A 15378-nucleotide genomic window follows, 5' to 3' on the forward strand; every position below is an offset into this window, starting at 1 on the left:
TTCAGGCTGTTTCCCCTATAGAAAAAGCCGAGTTCAGGCTGTCCCCCCTATAGAAAAGCCGAGTTCAGGCTGTCCCCCCCTATAGAAAAGCCGAGTTCAGGCTTGTGTCCCCTATAGAGGGGCAGATGTATGGGCATTTCCCCTATAGAGGGGCCGAGTTCAGGGCATTCCCCCCCCAGAGGAGCCGAGCGGGGGCTGGTCCCCTATAGAGGCCCCCCTATAGGCCCCTTGGCGTCCCCCTCCCGGCCGCCCCTGACGGGGCCTCCCCCCTCCCCCGCCCCGCGCCGGGGGGGCCGCGACGGGGCCAGAGCTGCCGCCGGCGCCATGGAGGTACGGCCGCGGACCCCCGCCCCTATGGCCCCCATAGGCCCCCCGCCCCACCCCCCACATCCCCTCACCCCCCAGATGGCCCCCATATGGCCCTCGGCCCCCATATGGCCCCTATATGGCCCCTGAGCCCCCCATATGGCCCCTAACCCCCCCATTATGGCCCCTCGCCCCCCCCATATATCCCCTAACCCCCCCAGATGGCCCCCATATGGCCCCTCGGCCCCCCATATGGCCCCTATATGGCCCTTGAGCCCCCCCATATGGCCCCTAACCCCCCCAGATGGCCCCCATATGGCCCCTCGGCCCCCCATATGGCCCCTCGGCCCCCCATATGGCCCCCATATGGCCCCTAAGCCCCCCATATGGCCCCCTCGGCCCCCCATATGGCCCCTAACCCCCCCATATGGCCCCTATATGGCCCTTGAGCCCCCCCATATGGCCCCTAACCCCCCCATATGGCCCCTATATAGCCCCTAAGCCCCCCATATGGCCCCTCAGCCCCCCATATGGCCCCTAACCCCCCCATATGGCCCCTATATAGCCCCTAAGCCCCCCATATGGCCCCTCAGCCCCCCATATGGCCCCTAACCCCCCCATATGGCCCCTATATAGCCCCTAAGCCCCCCATATAGCCCCTCGCCCCCCCATATATCCCCTAACCCCCCCCAGATGGCCCCTATATGGCCCCTCAGCCCCCGATATGGCCCCTCGGCCCCCCATATGGCCCCTATATGGCCCCTCAGCCCCCCATATGGCCCCTCAGCCCCCCATATGGCCCCTATATGGCCCCTCGCCCCCCCATATAGCCCCTCAGCCCCCCATATATCCCTAACCCCCCCATATGGCCCCTATATGGCCTCTCAGCCCCCCATATATCCCCTAACCCCCCCATATGGCCCCTATATGGCCTCTCAGCCCCCCCATATATCCCCTAACCCCCCCATATGGCCCTATATGGCCCTCTCAGCCCCCCATATATCCCCCTAACCCCCCCATATGGCCCCCATATGGCCCCTCAGCCCCCCATATGGCCCCCAACCCCCCCATATGGCCCCTATATGGCCTCTCACGCCCCCATATGGCCCCTCAGCCCCCCATATGGCCCCTAACCCCCCATATAGCCCCTAACCCCCCCATATGGCCCCCATATGGCCCCTCAGCCCCCCATATGGCCCCTCACCCCCCCATATATCCCCTAACCCCCCCATATGGCCCCTATATGGCCCCTCAGCCCCCCATATGGCCCCTATATGGCCCCTAACCCCCCCATATATCTCCTCACCCCCCCATATGGCCCCCTATATAGCCCCTAAGCCCCCCATATATCTCCTCACCCCCCAGATGGACCCCATATGGCCCCTGACCCCCCCATATGGCCCCTATATGGCCCCTGAGCCCCCCATATGGCCCCTCAGCCCCCCATATGGCCCCTATATGGCCCCTGACCCCCCCATATGGCCCCCATATGGCCCCTCAGCCCCCCCATATGGCCCCTATATGGCCCCTGAGCCCCCCATATGGCCCCTCAGCCCCCCATATGGCCCCTGACCCCCCATATGGCCCCTATATGGCCCCTCACCCCCCCATATATCCCCTAACCCCCCCATATGGCCCCTCAGCCCCCCTATATGGCCCCCATATGGCCCCTGACCCCCCCATATGGCCCCGTATGTCCCCTACCCCCCGTATGCCCCGTAACTTCCCCATACGTCCCTTGCCCCCCATGTCCTCCCCATATGTCCCGAAACCCCCTATATGTCCCCCGACCCCCTCCATACGTCCCTGACCCCCCCCATGTCCCTTAACCCCCCCTATGGCCCCCATATGTCCCGTAACCCCCCATATGTCCCTCGCCCCCCCATATGGCCCCCCCATACGTCCCCTATATGTCCCTTACCCCCCATACGTCCCCTATATGTCCCTCACCCCCCCATACGTCCCCTATATGTCCCTTACCCCCCCATACGTCCCCCGGCCCCCCCATACGTCCCCTATATGTCCCCCGACCCCCCCATACGTCCCCCGGCCCCCCCATACGTCCCCTATATGTCCCTTACCCCCCATACGTCCCCCGACCCCCCCATACGTCCCCTATATGTCCCTTACCCCCCATACATCCCCCGACCCCCCCATACGTCCCTATATGTCCCTCACCCCCCCATACGTCCCCCGGCCCCCCCCATACGTCCCCTATATGTCCCTCACCCCCCCATACGTCCCCCCGGCCCCCCCATACGTCCCCTATATGTCCCTTACCCCCCCATATGTCCCCCGACCCCCCCATACGTCCCCTATATGTCCCTTACCCCCCATACGTCCCCCGACCCCCCATACGTCCCCTATATGTCCCTCACCCCCCCATACATCCCCCCGCCCCCCCATACGTCCCCTATATGTCCCTCACCCCCCCATACGTCCCCCGGCCCCCCCATACGTCCCCTATATGTCCCTCACCCCCCATACGTCCCCCGGCCCCCCCATACGTCCCCTATATGTCCCTTACCCCCCATACGTCCCCGACCCCCCCATACGTCCCCTATATGTCCCTTACCCCCCATAACGTCCCCCGGCCCCCCATACGTCCCCTATATGTCCCTCACCCCCCATACGTCCCCCGGCCCCCCCATACGTCCCCTATATGTCCCTCACCCCCCATATGTCCCCCGACCCCCCCATACGTCCCCCGACCCCCCCATACGTCCCCTATATGTCCCCCGACCCCCCCATACGTCCCCCGGCCCCCCCATACGTCCCCTATATGTCCCTTACCCCCCATACATCCCCCGGCCCCCCCATACGTCCCCTATATGTCCCTCACCCCCCATACGTCCCCCGACCCCCCCATACGTCCCCTATATGTCCCTTACCCCCCATACGTCCCCCGACCCCCCCATACGTCCCCTATATGTCCCTTACCCCCCATACGTCCCCCGGCCCCCCATACGTCCCCTATATGTCCCTCACCCCCCATACGTCCCCCGGCCCCCCCATACGTCCCCTATATGTCCCTCACCCCCCATACGTCCCCCGACCCCCCCATACGTCCCCTATATGTGCCTTACCCCCCATACATCCCCCGGCCCCCCCATACGTCCCCTATATGTCCCTTACCCCCCATACGTCCCCGGCCCCCCCATACGTCCCCTATATGTCCCTTACCCCCCCATACGTCCCCCGGCCCCCCCATACGTCCCCTATATGTCCCTCACCCCCCATACGTCCCCCGGCCCCCCCATACGTCCCCTATATGTCCCTTACCCCCCCATACATCCCCCGACCCCCCCATACGTCCCCTATATGTCCCTTACCCCCCCATACATCCCCGACCCCCCCATACGTCCCCTATATGTCCCTCACCCCCCATACGTCCCCCGACCCCCCCATACGTCCCCTATATGTCCCTTACCCCCCATATGTCCCCCGGCCCCCCCATACGTCCCCTATATGTCCCTTACCCCCCATACGTCCCCCGGCCCCCCCCATACGTCCCCTATATGTCCCTCACCCCCCATACGTCCCCCGGCCCCCCCATACGTCCCCTATATGTCCCTTACCCCCCCCATACATCCCCCGGCCCCCCCATACGTCCCCTATATGTCCCTCACCCCCCATACGTCCCCCGGCCCCCCCATACGTCCCCTATATGTCCCTTACCCCCCCATACATCCCCCGGCCCCCCCATACGTCCCCTATATGTCCCTTACCCCCCATACATCCCCCGGCCCCCCCATACGTCCCCTATATGTCCCTCACCCCCCCATACGTCCCCCGACCCCCCCATACGTCCCCTATATGTCCCTTACCCCCCCATACGTCCCCTATATGTCCCTTACCCCCCATACATCCCCCGGCCCCCCCATACGTCCCCTATATGTCCCTTACCCCCCCATACGTCCCCCGGCCCCCCCATACGTCCCCTATATGTCCCTCACCCCCCCCATACGTCCCCTATATGTCCCTCACCCCCCATACGTCCCCCAGCCCCCCCATACGTCCCCTATATGTCCCTTACCCCCCCATACATCCCCCGACCCCCTCATACGTCCCCTATATGTCCCTCACCCCCCATACGTCCCCTATATGTCCCTTACCCCCCCATACGTCCCCCGACCCCCCCCATACGTCCCCTATATGTCCCTTACCCCCCCATACGTCCCCCGACCCCCCCATACGTCCCCTATATGTCCCTCACCCCCCATACATCCCCCGGCCCCCCTATACGTCCCCTATATGTCCCCCGACCCCCCCATACGTCCCCCGGCCCCCCCATACGTCCCCTATATGTCCCTCACCCCCCATACATCCCCCGGCCCCCCCATACGTCCCCTATATGTCCCTCACCCCCCATACATCCCCCGGCCCCCCCATACGTCCCCTATATGTCCCTTACCCCCCATACGTCCCCCGGCCCCCCCATACGTCCCCTATATGTCCCTTACCCCCCCATACGTCCCCCGACCCCCCCCATGTCCCCTATATGTCCCTCACCCCCCATACGTCCCCCGGCCCCCCCATACGTCCCCTATATGTCCCTTACCCCCCATACATCCCCCGGCCCCCCCATACGTCCCCTATATGTCCCTTACCCCCCCATACGTCCCCCGACCCCCCCCATACGTCCCCTATATGTCCCTTACCCCCCCATACGTCCCCCGACCCCCCCATACGTCCCCTATATGTCCCTCACCCCCCATACATCCCCCGGCCCCCCCATACGTCCCCTATATGTCCCTTACCCCCCATACGTCCCCCGGCCCCCCCATACGTCCCCTATATGTCCCTTACCCCCCATACATCCCCCGGCCCCCCCATACGTCCCCTATATGTCCCTTACCCCCCCATACGTCCCCCGACCCCCCCCATGTCCCCTATATGTCCCTCACCCCCCATACGTCCCCCGGCCCCCCCCATACGTCCCCCTATATGTCCCTTACCCCCCATACGTCCCCCGGCCCCCCCATACGTCCCCTATATGTCCCTTACCCCCCATACATCCCCCGGCCCCCCCATACGTCCCCTATATGTCCCTTACCCCCCCATACGTCCCCCGACCCCCCCCATACGTCCCCTATATGTCCCTTACCCCCCCATACGTCCCCCGGCCCCCCCCATACGTCCCCTATATGTCCCTCACCCCCCATACGTCCCCCGGCCCCCCCATACGTCCCCTATATGTCCCTTACCCCCCATACATCCCCCGACCCCCCCATACGTCCCCTATATGTCCCTCACCCCCCATACGTCCCCCGGCCCCCCCATACGTCCCCTATATGTCCCTCACCCCCCATACGTCCCCCGGCCCCCCCATACGTCCCCTATATGTCCCTTACCCCCCCATACGTCCCCCGGCCCCCCCATACGTCCCCCTATATGTCCCTCACCCCCCATACATCCCCCGGCCCCCCCATACGTCCCCTATATGTCCCTTACCCCCCATACGTCCCCCGGCCCCCCCATACGTCCCCTATATGTCCCTTACCCCCCATACATCCCCCGGCCCCCCCATACGTCCCCTATATGTCCCTTACCCCCCCATACGTCCCCCGACCCCCCCCCATGTCCCCTATATGTCCCTCACCCCCCATACGTCCCCCGGCCCCCCCCATACGTCCCCTATATGTCCCTTACCCCCCATACATCCCCCGGCCCCCCCCATACGTCCCCTATATGTCCCTTACCCCCCCATACGTCCCCCGACCCCCCCCATACGTCCCCTATATGTCCCTCACCCCCCATACGTCCCCCGGCCCCCCCATACGTCCCCTATATGTCCCTTACCCCCCATACATCCCCCGGCCCCCCCATACGTCCCCTATATGTCCCTCACCCCCCATACGTCCCCCGGCCCCCCCATACGTCCCCTATATGTCCCTTACCCCCCATACATCCCCCGGCCCCCCCATACGTCCCCTATATGTCCCCTTACCCCCCATACATCCCCCGACCCCCCCATACGTCCCCTATATGTCCCTCACCCCCCCATACGTCCCCCGACCCCCCCCATACGTCCCCTATATGTCCCTCACACCCCCATACGTCCCCCGGCCCCCCCATACGTCCCCTATATGTCCCTCACCCCCCATACGTCCCCCGGCCCCCCCATATGTCCCCTATATGTCCCTTACCCCCCATACGTCCCCCGGCCCCCCCATACGTCCCCTATACGTCCCTCACCCCCCATACGTCCCCCGACCCCCCATACGTCCCCTATATGTCCCCTTACCCCCCATATGTCCCTGCCCCCCCCAGGCACTGGGTCTGGCCGTGCTGGTGGTACTGGTGGTGCTGGGACGGGGACAGCCCATCGCCCCCCGGGGTGAGCGGGGGCACTGGGAGGGGACTGGGGGCACTGGGAGGGGAACTGGGGGCACTGGGAGGGGACTGGGGGCACTGGGAGGGGACTGGGGGCACTGGGAGGGGGATGGGGGCACTGGGAGGGGACTGGGGGCACTGGGATGGGGATGGGGGCACTGGGAGGGGACTGGGGACACTGGGAGGGGGATGGGGGCACTGGGAAGGGGACTGGGGGCACTGGGAGGGGACTGGGGGCACTGGGAGGGGAACTGGGGGCACTGGGATGGGGATGGGGGCACTGGGATGAGGATGGGGGCACTGGGATGGGTACTGGGGGCACTGGGAGGGGACTGGGGGCACTGGGATGGGGATGGGGGCACTGGGAGGGGACTGGGGGCACTGGGATGGGTACTGGGGGCACTGGGAGGGGACTGGGGGCACTGGGATGGGGACTGGGGACACTGGGAGGGGACTGGGGGCACTGGGATAGGGACTGGGGGCACTGGGATGGGGATGGGGGCACTGGGAGGGGACTGGGGGCACTGGGATGGGGACTGGGGGCACTGGGATGGGGATGGGGGCACTGGGAGGGGACTGGGGACACTGGGATGGGGACTGGGGGCACTGGGAGGGGGATGGGGGCACTGGGAGGGGGACTGGGGGCACTGGGAGGGGACTGGGGGCACTGGGATGGGAACTGGGGGCACTGGGAGGGGGATGGGGGCACTGGGAGGGGACTGGGGGCACTGGGATAGGGACTGGGGGCACTGGGAGGGGACTGGGGGCACTGGGAGGGGGATGGGGGCACTGGGAGGGGACTGGGGACACTGGGATAGGGACTGGGGGCACTGGGAGGGGGATGGGGGCACTGGGAGGGGACTGGGGGCACTGGGAGGGACTGGGGGCACTGGGATGGGTACTGGGGGCACTGGGATAGGGACTGGGGACACTGGGAGGGGGATGGGGGCACTGGGATAGGGACTGGGGGCACTGGGATGGGGATGGGGGCACTGGGAGGGGACTGGGGACACTGGGATGGGGACTGGGGGCACTGGGAGGGGGATGGGGGCACTGGGAGGGGACTGGGGGCACTGGGATGGGGATGGGGGCACTGGGAAGGGGACTGGGGGCACTGGGAGGGGGATGGGGGCACTGGGATGAGGATGGGGGCACTGGGAGGGACTGGGGGCACTGGGAGGGGGATGGGGGCACTGGGATAGGGACTGGGGGCACTGGGAGGGGGATGGGGGCACTGGGAGGGGACTGGGGGCACTGGGAGGGGGATGGGGGCACTGGGAGGGGGACTGGGGGCACTGGGAGGGGACTGGGGGCACTGGGATGGGAACTGGGGGCACTGGGAGGGGGATGGGGGCACTGGGAGGGGACTGGGGGCACTGGGATAGGGACTGGGGGCACTGGGAGGGGACTGGGGGCACTGGGAGGGGGATGGGGGCACTGGGAGGGGACTGGGGGCACTGGGATAGGGACTGGGGGCACTGGGAGGGGGATGGGGGCACTGGGAGGGGACTGGGGGCACTGGGAGGGACTGGGGGCACTGGGAGGGGGATGGGGGCACTGGGATAGGGACTGGGGGCACTGGGATGGGGATGGGGGCACTGGGAGGGGACTGGGGACACTGGGATGGGGACTGGGGACACTGGGAGGGGGATGGGGGCACTGGGAGGGGACTGGGGGCACTGGGATGGGGATGGGGGCACTGGGAGGGGACTGGGGACACTGGGATGGGGACTGGGGACACTGGGAGGGGGATGGGGGCACTGGGAAGGGGACTGGGGGCACTGGGAGGGGGATGGGGGCACTGGGATGAGGATGGGGGCACTGGGAGGGACTGGGGGCACTGGGAGGGGGATGGGGGCACTGGGATGAGGATGGGGGCACTGGGAGGGACTGGGGGCACTGGGAGGGGGATGGGGGCACTGGGAGGGGAACTGGGGGCACTGGGAGGGGACTGGGGGCACTGGGAGGGGAACTGGGGGCACTGGGAGGGGACTGGGGGCACTGGGAGGGGGATGGGGGCACTGGGAGGGGACTGGGGGCACTGGGATGGGGATGGGGGCACTGGGAGGGGACTGGGGACACTGGGAGGGGGATGGGGGCACTGGGAAGGGGACTGGGGGCACTGGGAGGGGACTGGGGGCACTGGGAGGGGAACTGGGGGCACTGGGATGGGGATGGGGGCACTGGGATGAGGATGGGGGCACTGGGATGGGTACTGGGGGCACTGGGAGGGGACTGGGGGCACTGGGATGGGGATGGGGGCACTGGGAGGGGACTGGGGGCACTGGGATGGGTACTGGGGGCACTGGGAGGGGACTGGGGGCACTGGGATGGGGACTGGGGACACTGGGAGGGGACTGGGGGCACTGGGATAGGGACTGGGGGCACTGGGATGGGGATGGGGGCACTGGGAGGGGACTGGGGGCACTGGGATGGGGACTGGGGGCACTGGGATGGGGATGGGGGCACTGGGAGGGGACTGGGGACACTGGGATGGGGACTGGGGGCACTGGGAGGGGGATGGGGGCACTGGGAGGGGGACTGGGGGCACTGGGAGGGGACTGGGGGCACTGGGATGGGAACTGGGGGCACTGGGAGGGGGATGGGGGCACTGGGAGGGGACTGGGGGCACTGGGATAGGGACTGGGGGCACTGGGAGGGGACTGGGGGCACTGGGAGGGGGATGGGGGCACTGGGAGGGGACTGGGGACACTGGGATAGGGACTGGGGGCACTGGGATAGGGGGATGGGGGCACTGGGAGGGGACTGGGGGCACTGGGAGGGACTGGGGGCACTGGGATGGGTACTGGGGGCACTGGGATAGGGACTGGGGACACTGGGAGGGGGATGGGGGCACTGGGATAGGGACTGGGGGCACTGGGATGGGGATGGGGGCACTGGGAGGGGACTGGGGACACTGGGATGGGGACTGGGGGCACTGGGAGGGGGATGGGGGCACTGGGAGGGGACTGGGGGCACTGGGATGGGGATGGGGGCACTGGGAAGGGGACTGGGGGCACTGGGAGGGGGATGGGGGCACTGGGATGAGGATGGGGGCACTGGGAGGGACTGGGGGCACTGGGAGGGGGATGGGGGCACTGGGATAGGGACTGGGGGCACTGGGAGGGGGATGGGGGCACTGGGAGGGGACTGGGGGCACTGGGAGGGGGATGGGGGCACTGGGAGGGGGACTGGGGGCACTGGGAGGGGACTGGGGGCACTGGGATGGGAACTGGGGGCACTGGGAGGGGGATGGGGGCACTGGGAGGGGACTGGGGGCACTGGGATAGGGACTGGGGGCACTGGGAGGGGACTGGGGGCACTGGGAGGGGGATGGGGGCACTGGGAGGGGACTGGGGGCACTGGGATAGGGACTGGGGGCACTGGGAGGGGGATGGGGGCACTGGGAGGGGACTGGGGGCACTGGGAGGGACTGGGGGCACTGGGAGGGGGATGGGGGCACTGGGATAGGGACTGGGGGCACTGGGATGGGGATGGGGGCACTGGGAGGGGACTGGGGACACTGGGATGGGGACTGGGGACACTGGGAGGGGGATGGGGGCACTGGGAGGGGACTGGGGGCACTGGGATGGGGATGGGGGCACTGGGAGGGGACTGGGGACACTGGGATGGGGACTGGGGACACTGGGAGGGGGATGGGGGCACTGGGAAGGGGACTGGGGGCACTGGGAGGGGGATGGGGGCACTGGGATGAGGATGGGGGCACTGGGAGGGACTGGGGGCACTGGGAGGGGGATGGGGGCACTGGGATGAGGATGGGGGCACTGGGAGGGACTGGGGGCACTGGGAGGGGGATGGGGGCACTGGGATGGGGATGGGGGCACTGGGAGGGGACTGGGGGCACTGGGATAGGGACTGGGGGCACTGGGAGGGGGATGGGGGCACTGGGATAGGGACTGGGGGCACTGGGAGGGGGATGGGGGCACTGGGAGGGGACTGGGGGCACTGGGAGGGGGATGGGGGCACTGGGAGGGGACTGGGGGCACTGGGATGGGGATGGGGGCACTGGGAGGGGACTGGGGGCACTGGGAGGGGGATGGGGGCACTGGGAGGGGACTGGGGGCACTGGGATAGGGATGGGGGCACTGGGAGGGGACTGGGGACACTGGGATGGGGATGGGGGCACTGGGAGGGGACTGGGGACACTGGGAGGGGGACTGGGGGCACTGGGAGGGGGATGGGGGCACTGGGAGGGGACTGGGGGCACTGGGAGGGGGATGGGGGCACTGGGAGGGGACTGGGGGCACTGGGATAGGGACTGGGGGCACTGGGAGGGGGACTGGGGACACTGGGAGGGGACTGGGGGCACTGGGAGGGGGACTGGGAGCACTGGGATGAGGATGCGGGCACTGGGATAGGGACTGGGGGCACTGGGAGGGGACTGGGGACACTGGGAGGGGACTGGGGGCACTGGGATAGGGACTGGGGGCACTGGGATGGGTACTGGGGGCACTGGGAGGGGGATGGGGGCACTGGGATGGGTACTGGGGGCACTGGGAGGGGGATGGGGGCACTGGGAGGGGACTGGGGACACTGGGATGGGGATGGGGGCACTGGGAGGGGACTGGGGACACTGTGAGGGGGATGGGGGCACTGGGAGGGGACTGGGGGCACTGGGAGGGGGATGGGGGCACTGGGATGAGGATGGGGGCACTGGGAGGGGGACTGGGGGCACTGGGAGGGGGATGGGGGCGCTGGGACGGGGCTGGGGCTGGCACTGGGGCCACTGGGCTGGGACTGGGGCCACTGGGAGGGGACTGGGGATACTGGGATGGGGCTGGGAATGGGGCCACTGGGACTGGGGCCACTGGGATGGGGCTGGGACTGGGGCCACTGGGACTGGGGCCACTGGGACTGGGGATACTGGGATGGGACTGGGGCCACTGGGATGGGACTGGGGCCACTGGGATGGGGCTGGGGCCACTGGGACTGGGGATACTGGGATGGGGCTGGGACTGGGGCCACTGGGACTGGGGATACTGGGATGGGGCTGGCACTGGGGCCACTGGGATGGGACTGGGGCCACTGGGAGGGGACTGGGGATACTGGGACTGGGGATACTGGGATGGGGCTGGGACTGGGGCCACCGGGCCCAGAAGCGGGGCCAGAACTGGAGCTTCCCCTGGTACCACCGGTACCACTGGTGCCACTGGTGCCACTGGTGCCCCTCCCCCCCCCCAGCCCCTCCCCCCTGCCAGCCGCCCCTCCCCCCCCCGCGACTGCCAGGACGTCCACGACGCCGGGGCCCGGCGCGACGGCGTCTACCTGGTGTCGCCGGGCGGGGGCGGGGGGCCGCCGCGCCCCGTCTTCTGCGACATGAGCACCCAGGGCCACGTCTGGACGGTACCCGCCCCTCCCCCCCCCCCCCTCCCCCACCCCCTCCCCTCCCCCCACCCCCCGCCATGATGATTTTTCTTTTTTGGGGGGGGGTTATTTTAGGTTTTCCAGAAGCGATTTAACGGCTCCGTCAGTTTTTTCCGGGGTTGGAACGATTACCGGCAGGGCTTCGGGCGCGCCGACGGCGAGTACTGGCTCGGTGAGGCCTCCCCCAGTGGCCCCCAGTAGCCCCCAGTAGCCCCCAGTAGCGCCCAGTTGGGCCCCAACCCGGTCACCTCCCCTCGCTTCGGCTTCGGCCCCCGGCGCTGCGCGTCTTCTTGGTGGGACCCACGGCGGGACCCACGGCGGGACCCACGGCGTACGGTGGGACCCACGGCCTGCCCCACGGCGGGACCCATGGCCTGCCCCATGGCGTGACCCATGGCCTGCCCCATGGCGTGTGGTGTGACCCACGGCCTGCCCCATGGCGGGACCCATGGCGTGACCCATGGCGTGACCCATGGCCTGCCCCACGGCCTGCCCCATGGCGTGACCCATGGCGTATGGTGTGACCCATGGCGTATGGTGTGACCCACGGCCTGCCCCATGGCGTGACCCATGGCGTGACCCATGGCCTGCCCCATGGCCTGACCCACGGCCTGCCCCACGGCCTGCCCCATGGCGTGACCCATGGCGTGACCCATGGCCTGCCCCATGGCCTGACCCACGGCCTGCCCCATGGCGTGACCCATGGCGTATGGTGTGACCCACGGCCTGCCCCATGGCGTGACCCATGGCGTGACCCATGGCGTGACCCATGGCCTGCCCCATGGCCTGACCCACGGCCTGCCCCATGGCCTGCCCCATGGCGTGACCCATGGCGTAACCCATGGCGTGACCCATGGTGTGCCCTATGGCCTGCCCCATGGCCTGACCCACGGCCTGCCCCATGGCGTGACCCATGGCCTGCCCCATGGTGTGCCCCACATCCCGCCCCACATCGCATCCCACTGTGCCCCACACCCTGCCCCACACCCCGCCCCACACCCTCCCGTGCCCCACATCATGCCCAACCTCCTCCCCATCTCACGCCCTGCCGGGCGCCATCTTGTCCCCCCCACCCCGCCCCATCTTGTCCCCCACCCCGCCCCACGGCCGGCCCCACGGCCGGCCCCACACCTTCCCGTGCCCCACATCGTGCCCAACCTCCTCCTCATCTCACGCCCTGCTGGACGCCATCTTGTCCCCCACCCCGCCCCATCTTGTGCCCCACACCCCGCCCCACGGCCGGCCCCACGGCCGGCCCCACACCCTCCCGTGCCCCACATCGTGCCCAACCTCCTCCCCATCTCACGCCCTGCCGGGCGCCATCTTGTCCCCCCCACCCCGCCCCATCTTGTCCCCCCCACCCCGCCCCATCTTGTGCCCCACACCCCGCCCCACACCCTCCCGTGCCCCACATCGTGCCCAACCTCCTCCCCATCTCACGCCCTGCCGGGCGCCATCTTGTCCCCCCCACCCCGCCCCATCTTGTCCCCCACCCCGCCCCACGGCCGGCCCCACGGCCGGCCCCACGCCCTCCCGTGCCCCACATCGTGCCCAACCTCCTCCTCATCTCACGCCCTGCCGGACGCCATCTTGTCCCCCCACCCCGCCCCATCTTGTCCCCCCCGCCCCGCCCCATCTTGTCCCCCCCCGCCCCACCCCATCTTGTGCCCCCCGCCCCGCCCCACGGCCGGCCCCACGGCCGGCCCCACGCCCCGCTCTCCGCAGGCCTGGAGCCGCTGCACCTCCTGACGCTGCAGGGCCGCTACGAGCTGCGGGTGGAGCTGGAGGACTTCGAGAACAACACGGCGGCCGCCACCTACGGCTCCTTCGCCCTCTCGCCCCACGCCATCAGCGCCGAGGAGGACGGCTACACCCTCCACGTCGGCGGCTTCGTGGACGGCGGGGGCGGGTGAGGGGCGGGGGGAGGGGCGGGGGGAGGGGCGCCGGGGCAACGGGGGCTGTGATGGGGGGACATCGGGTCAATGGAGGCCATGGGGAGGGGACATTGGGTCAAGGTGGGGCAGGGGGGAGGGGACATTGGGTCAAGGAGGGGGAGGGGGAGGGGACATTGGGTCAAGGAGGGGGAGGGGGAGGGGACATTGGGTCAATGGGGGCCATGATGAGGGACATTGGGCCAATGGAGGCCATGGGGAGGGGACATGGGGTCAATGGAGGGGGAGGGGGAGGGGCACCAGGTCAACGGGGGCCATGATGGGGGGACATCGGGTCAACGTCAACCATGGGGGGGGGACATTGGGTCAAGGAGGGGGGAGGGGGAGGGGACATTGGGTCAACGGGGGCCGTGATGGGGGACATTGGGCCACCGTGGGCCACGGGGAGGGGACACCGGGGTCAACGGAGGCCATGATGGGGGGACACCGGGTCAACGGAGGCCATGATGGGGGGACATCGGGTCAATGGAAGCCATGATGGGGGGGACACCGGGTCAACGGGGGCCATGATGGGGGGACACCGGTCAATGGAAGCCATGATGGGGGACACCGGGTCAACGGGGGCCATGATGGGGGGACACCGGGTCAATGGAAGCCATGATGGGGGGACAACCGGGTCAACGGAGGCCATGATGGGGGACACCGGGTCAATGGGGGCCATGATGGGGGGACATTGGGTCAACGGGGGCCATGATGGGGGACACCGGGTCAATGGAGGCCATGATGGGGGGACATTGGGTCAACGGGGGCCATGATGGGGGGACACCCGGGTCAACGGGGGCCATGATGGGGGACATCCGGGTCAACGGGGGCCATGATGGGGGGACATCGGGTCAACGTCAACCATGGGGGGGGGACATTGGGTCAAGGTGGGGCAGGGGGGAGGGGCCGTTGGGTCAAGGAGGGGGAGGGGGAGGGGACATTGGGTCAAGGAGGGGGAGGGGACATTGGGTCAATGGGGGCCATGATGAGGGACATTGGGCCAATGGAGGCCATGGGGAGGGACATGGGGTCAATGGAGGGGGAGGGGGAGGGGCACCGGGTCAACGGGGGCCATGATGGGGGGACATCGGGTCAACGTCAACCATGGGGGGGGGGACATTGGGTCAAGGAGGGGGAGGGGGAGGGGACATTGGGTCAATGGGGGCCATGATGAGGGACATTGGGTCAATGGAGGGGGAGGGGGAGGGGCGCCGGGTCAACGGGGGCCATGATGGGGGACATTGGGCCACCATGGGCCACGGGGAGGGGACACTGGGTCAATGGAGGCCATGATGGGGGGACACCGGGTCAACGGGGGCCATGATGGGGACACCGGGTCAAACGGGGCCATGATGGGGGGACACCGGGTCAATGGAAGCCATGATGGGGGGACACCGGGTCAACGGGGGCCATGATG

At 68.6% G+C, this 15378-nt stretch overlaps 1 protein-coding gene across 1 annotated transcript; it reads left to right on the plus strand.

Annotated features, from left to right (window-relative positions):
- Positions 1–289: 289 nt before the first annotated feature.
- On the plus strand, positions 290–13936 carry LOC309604326 (microfibril-associated glycoprotein 4-like; the record flags this gene model as incomplete). The annotated part of the gene is made up of 5 exons (XM_082339271.1): positions 290–330; positions 6580–6646; positions 11845–12006; positions 12103–12199; positions 13753–13936. Coding segments are annotated over 5 exons (551 nt in total), but the record flags the coding sequence as incomplete, so codon positions are not given.
- Between the last annotated feature and the right edge of the window lie 1442 nt (positions 13937–15378).

Source organism: Platalea leucorodia (assembly GCF_965183815.1).
Source record: "Platalea leucorodia genome assembly, contig: HAP1_HAP1_SCAFFOLD_643, whole genome shotgun sequence".
Classification (NCBI taxonomy): Eukaryota; Metazoa; Chordata; class Aves; order Pelecaniformes; family Threskiornithidae; genus Platalea; species Platalea leucorodia.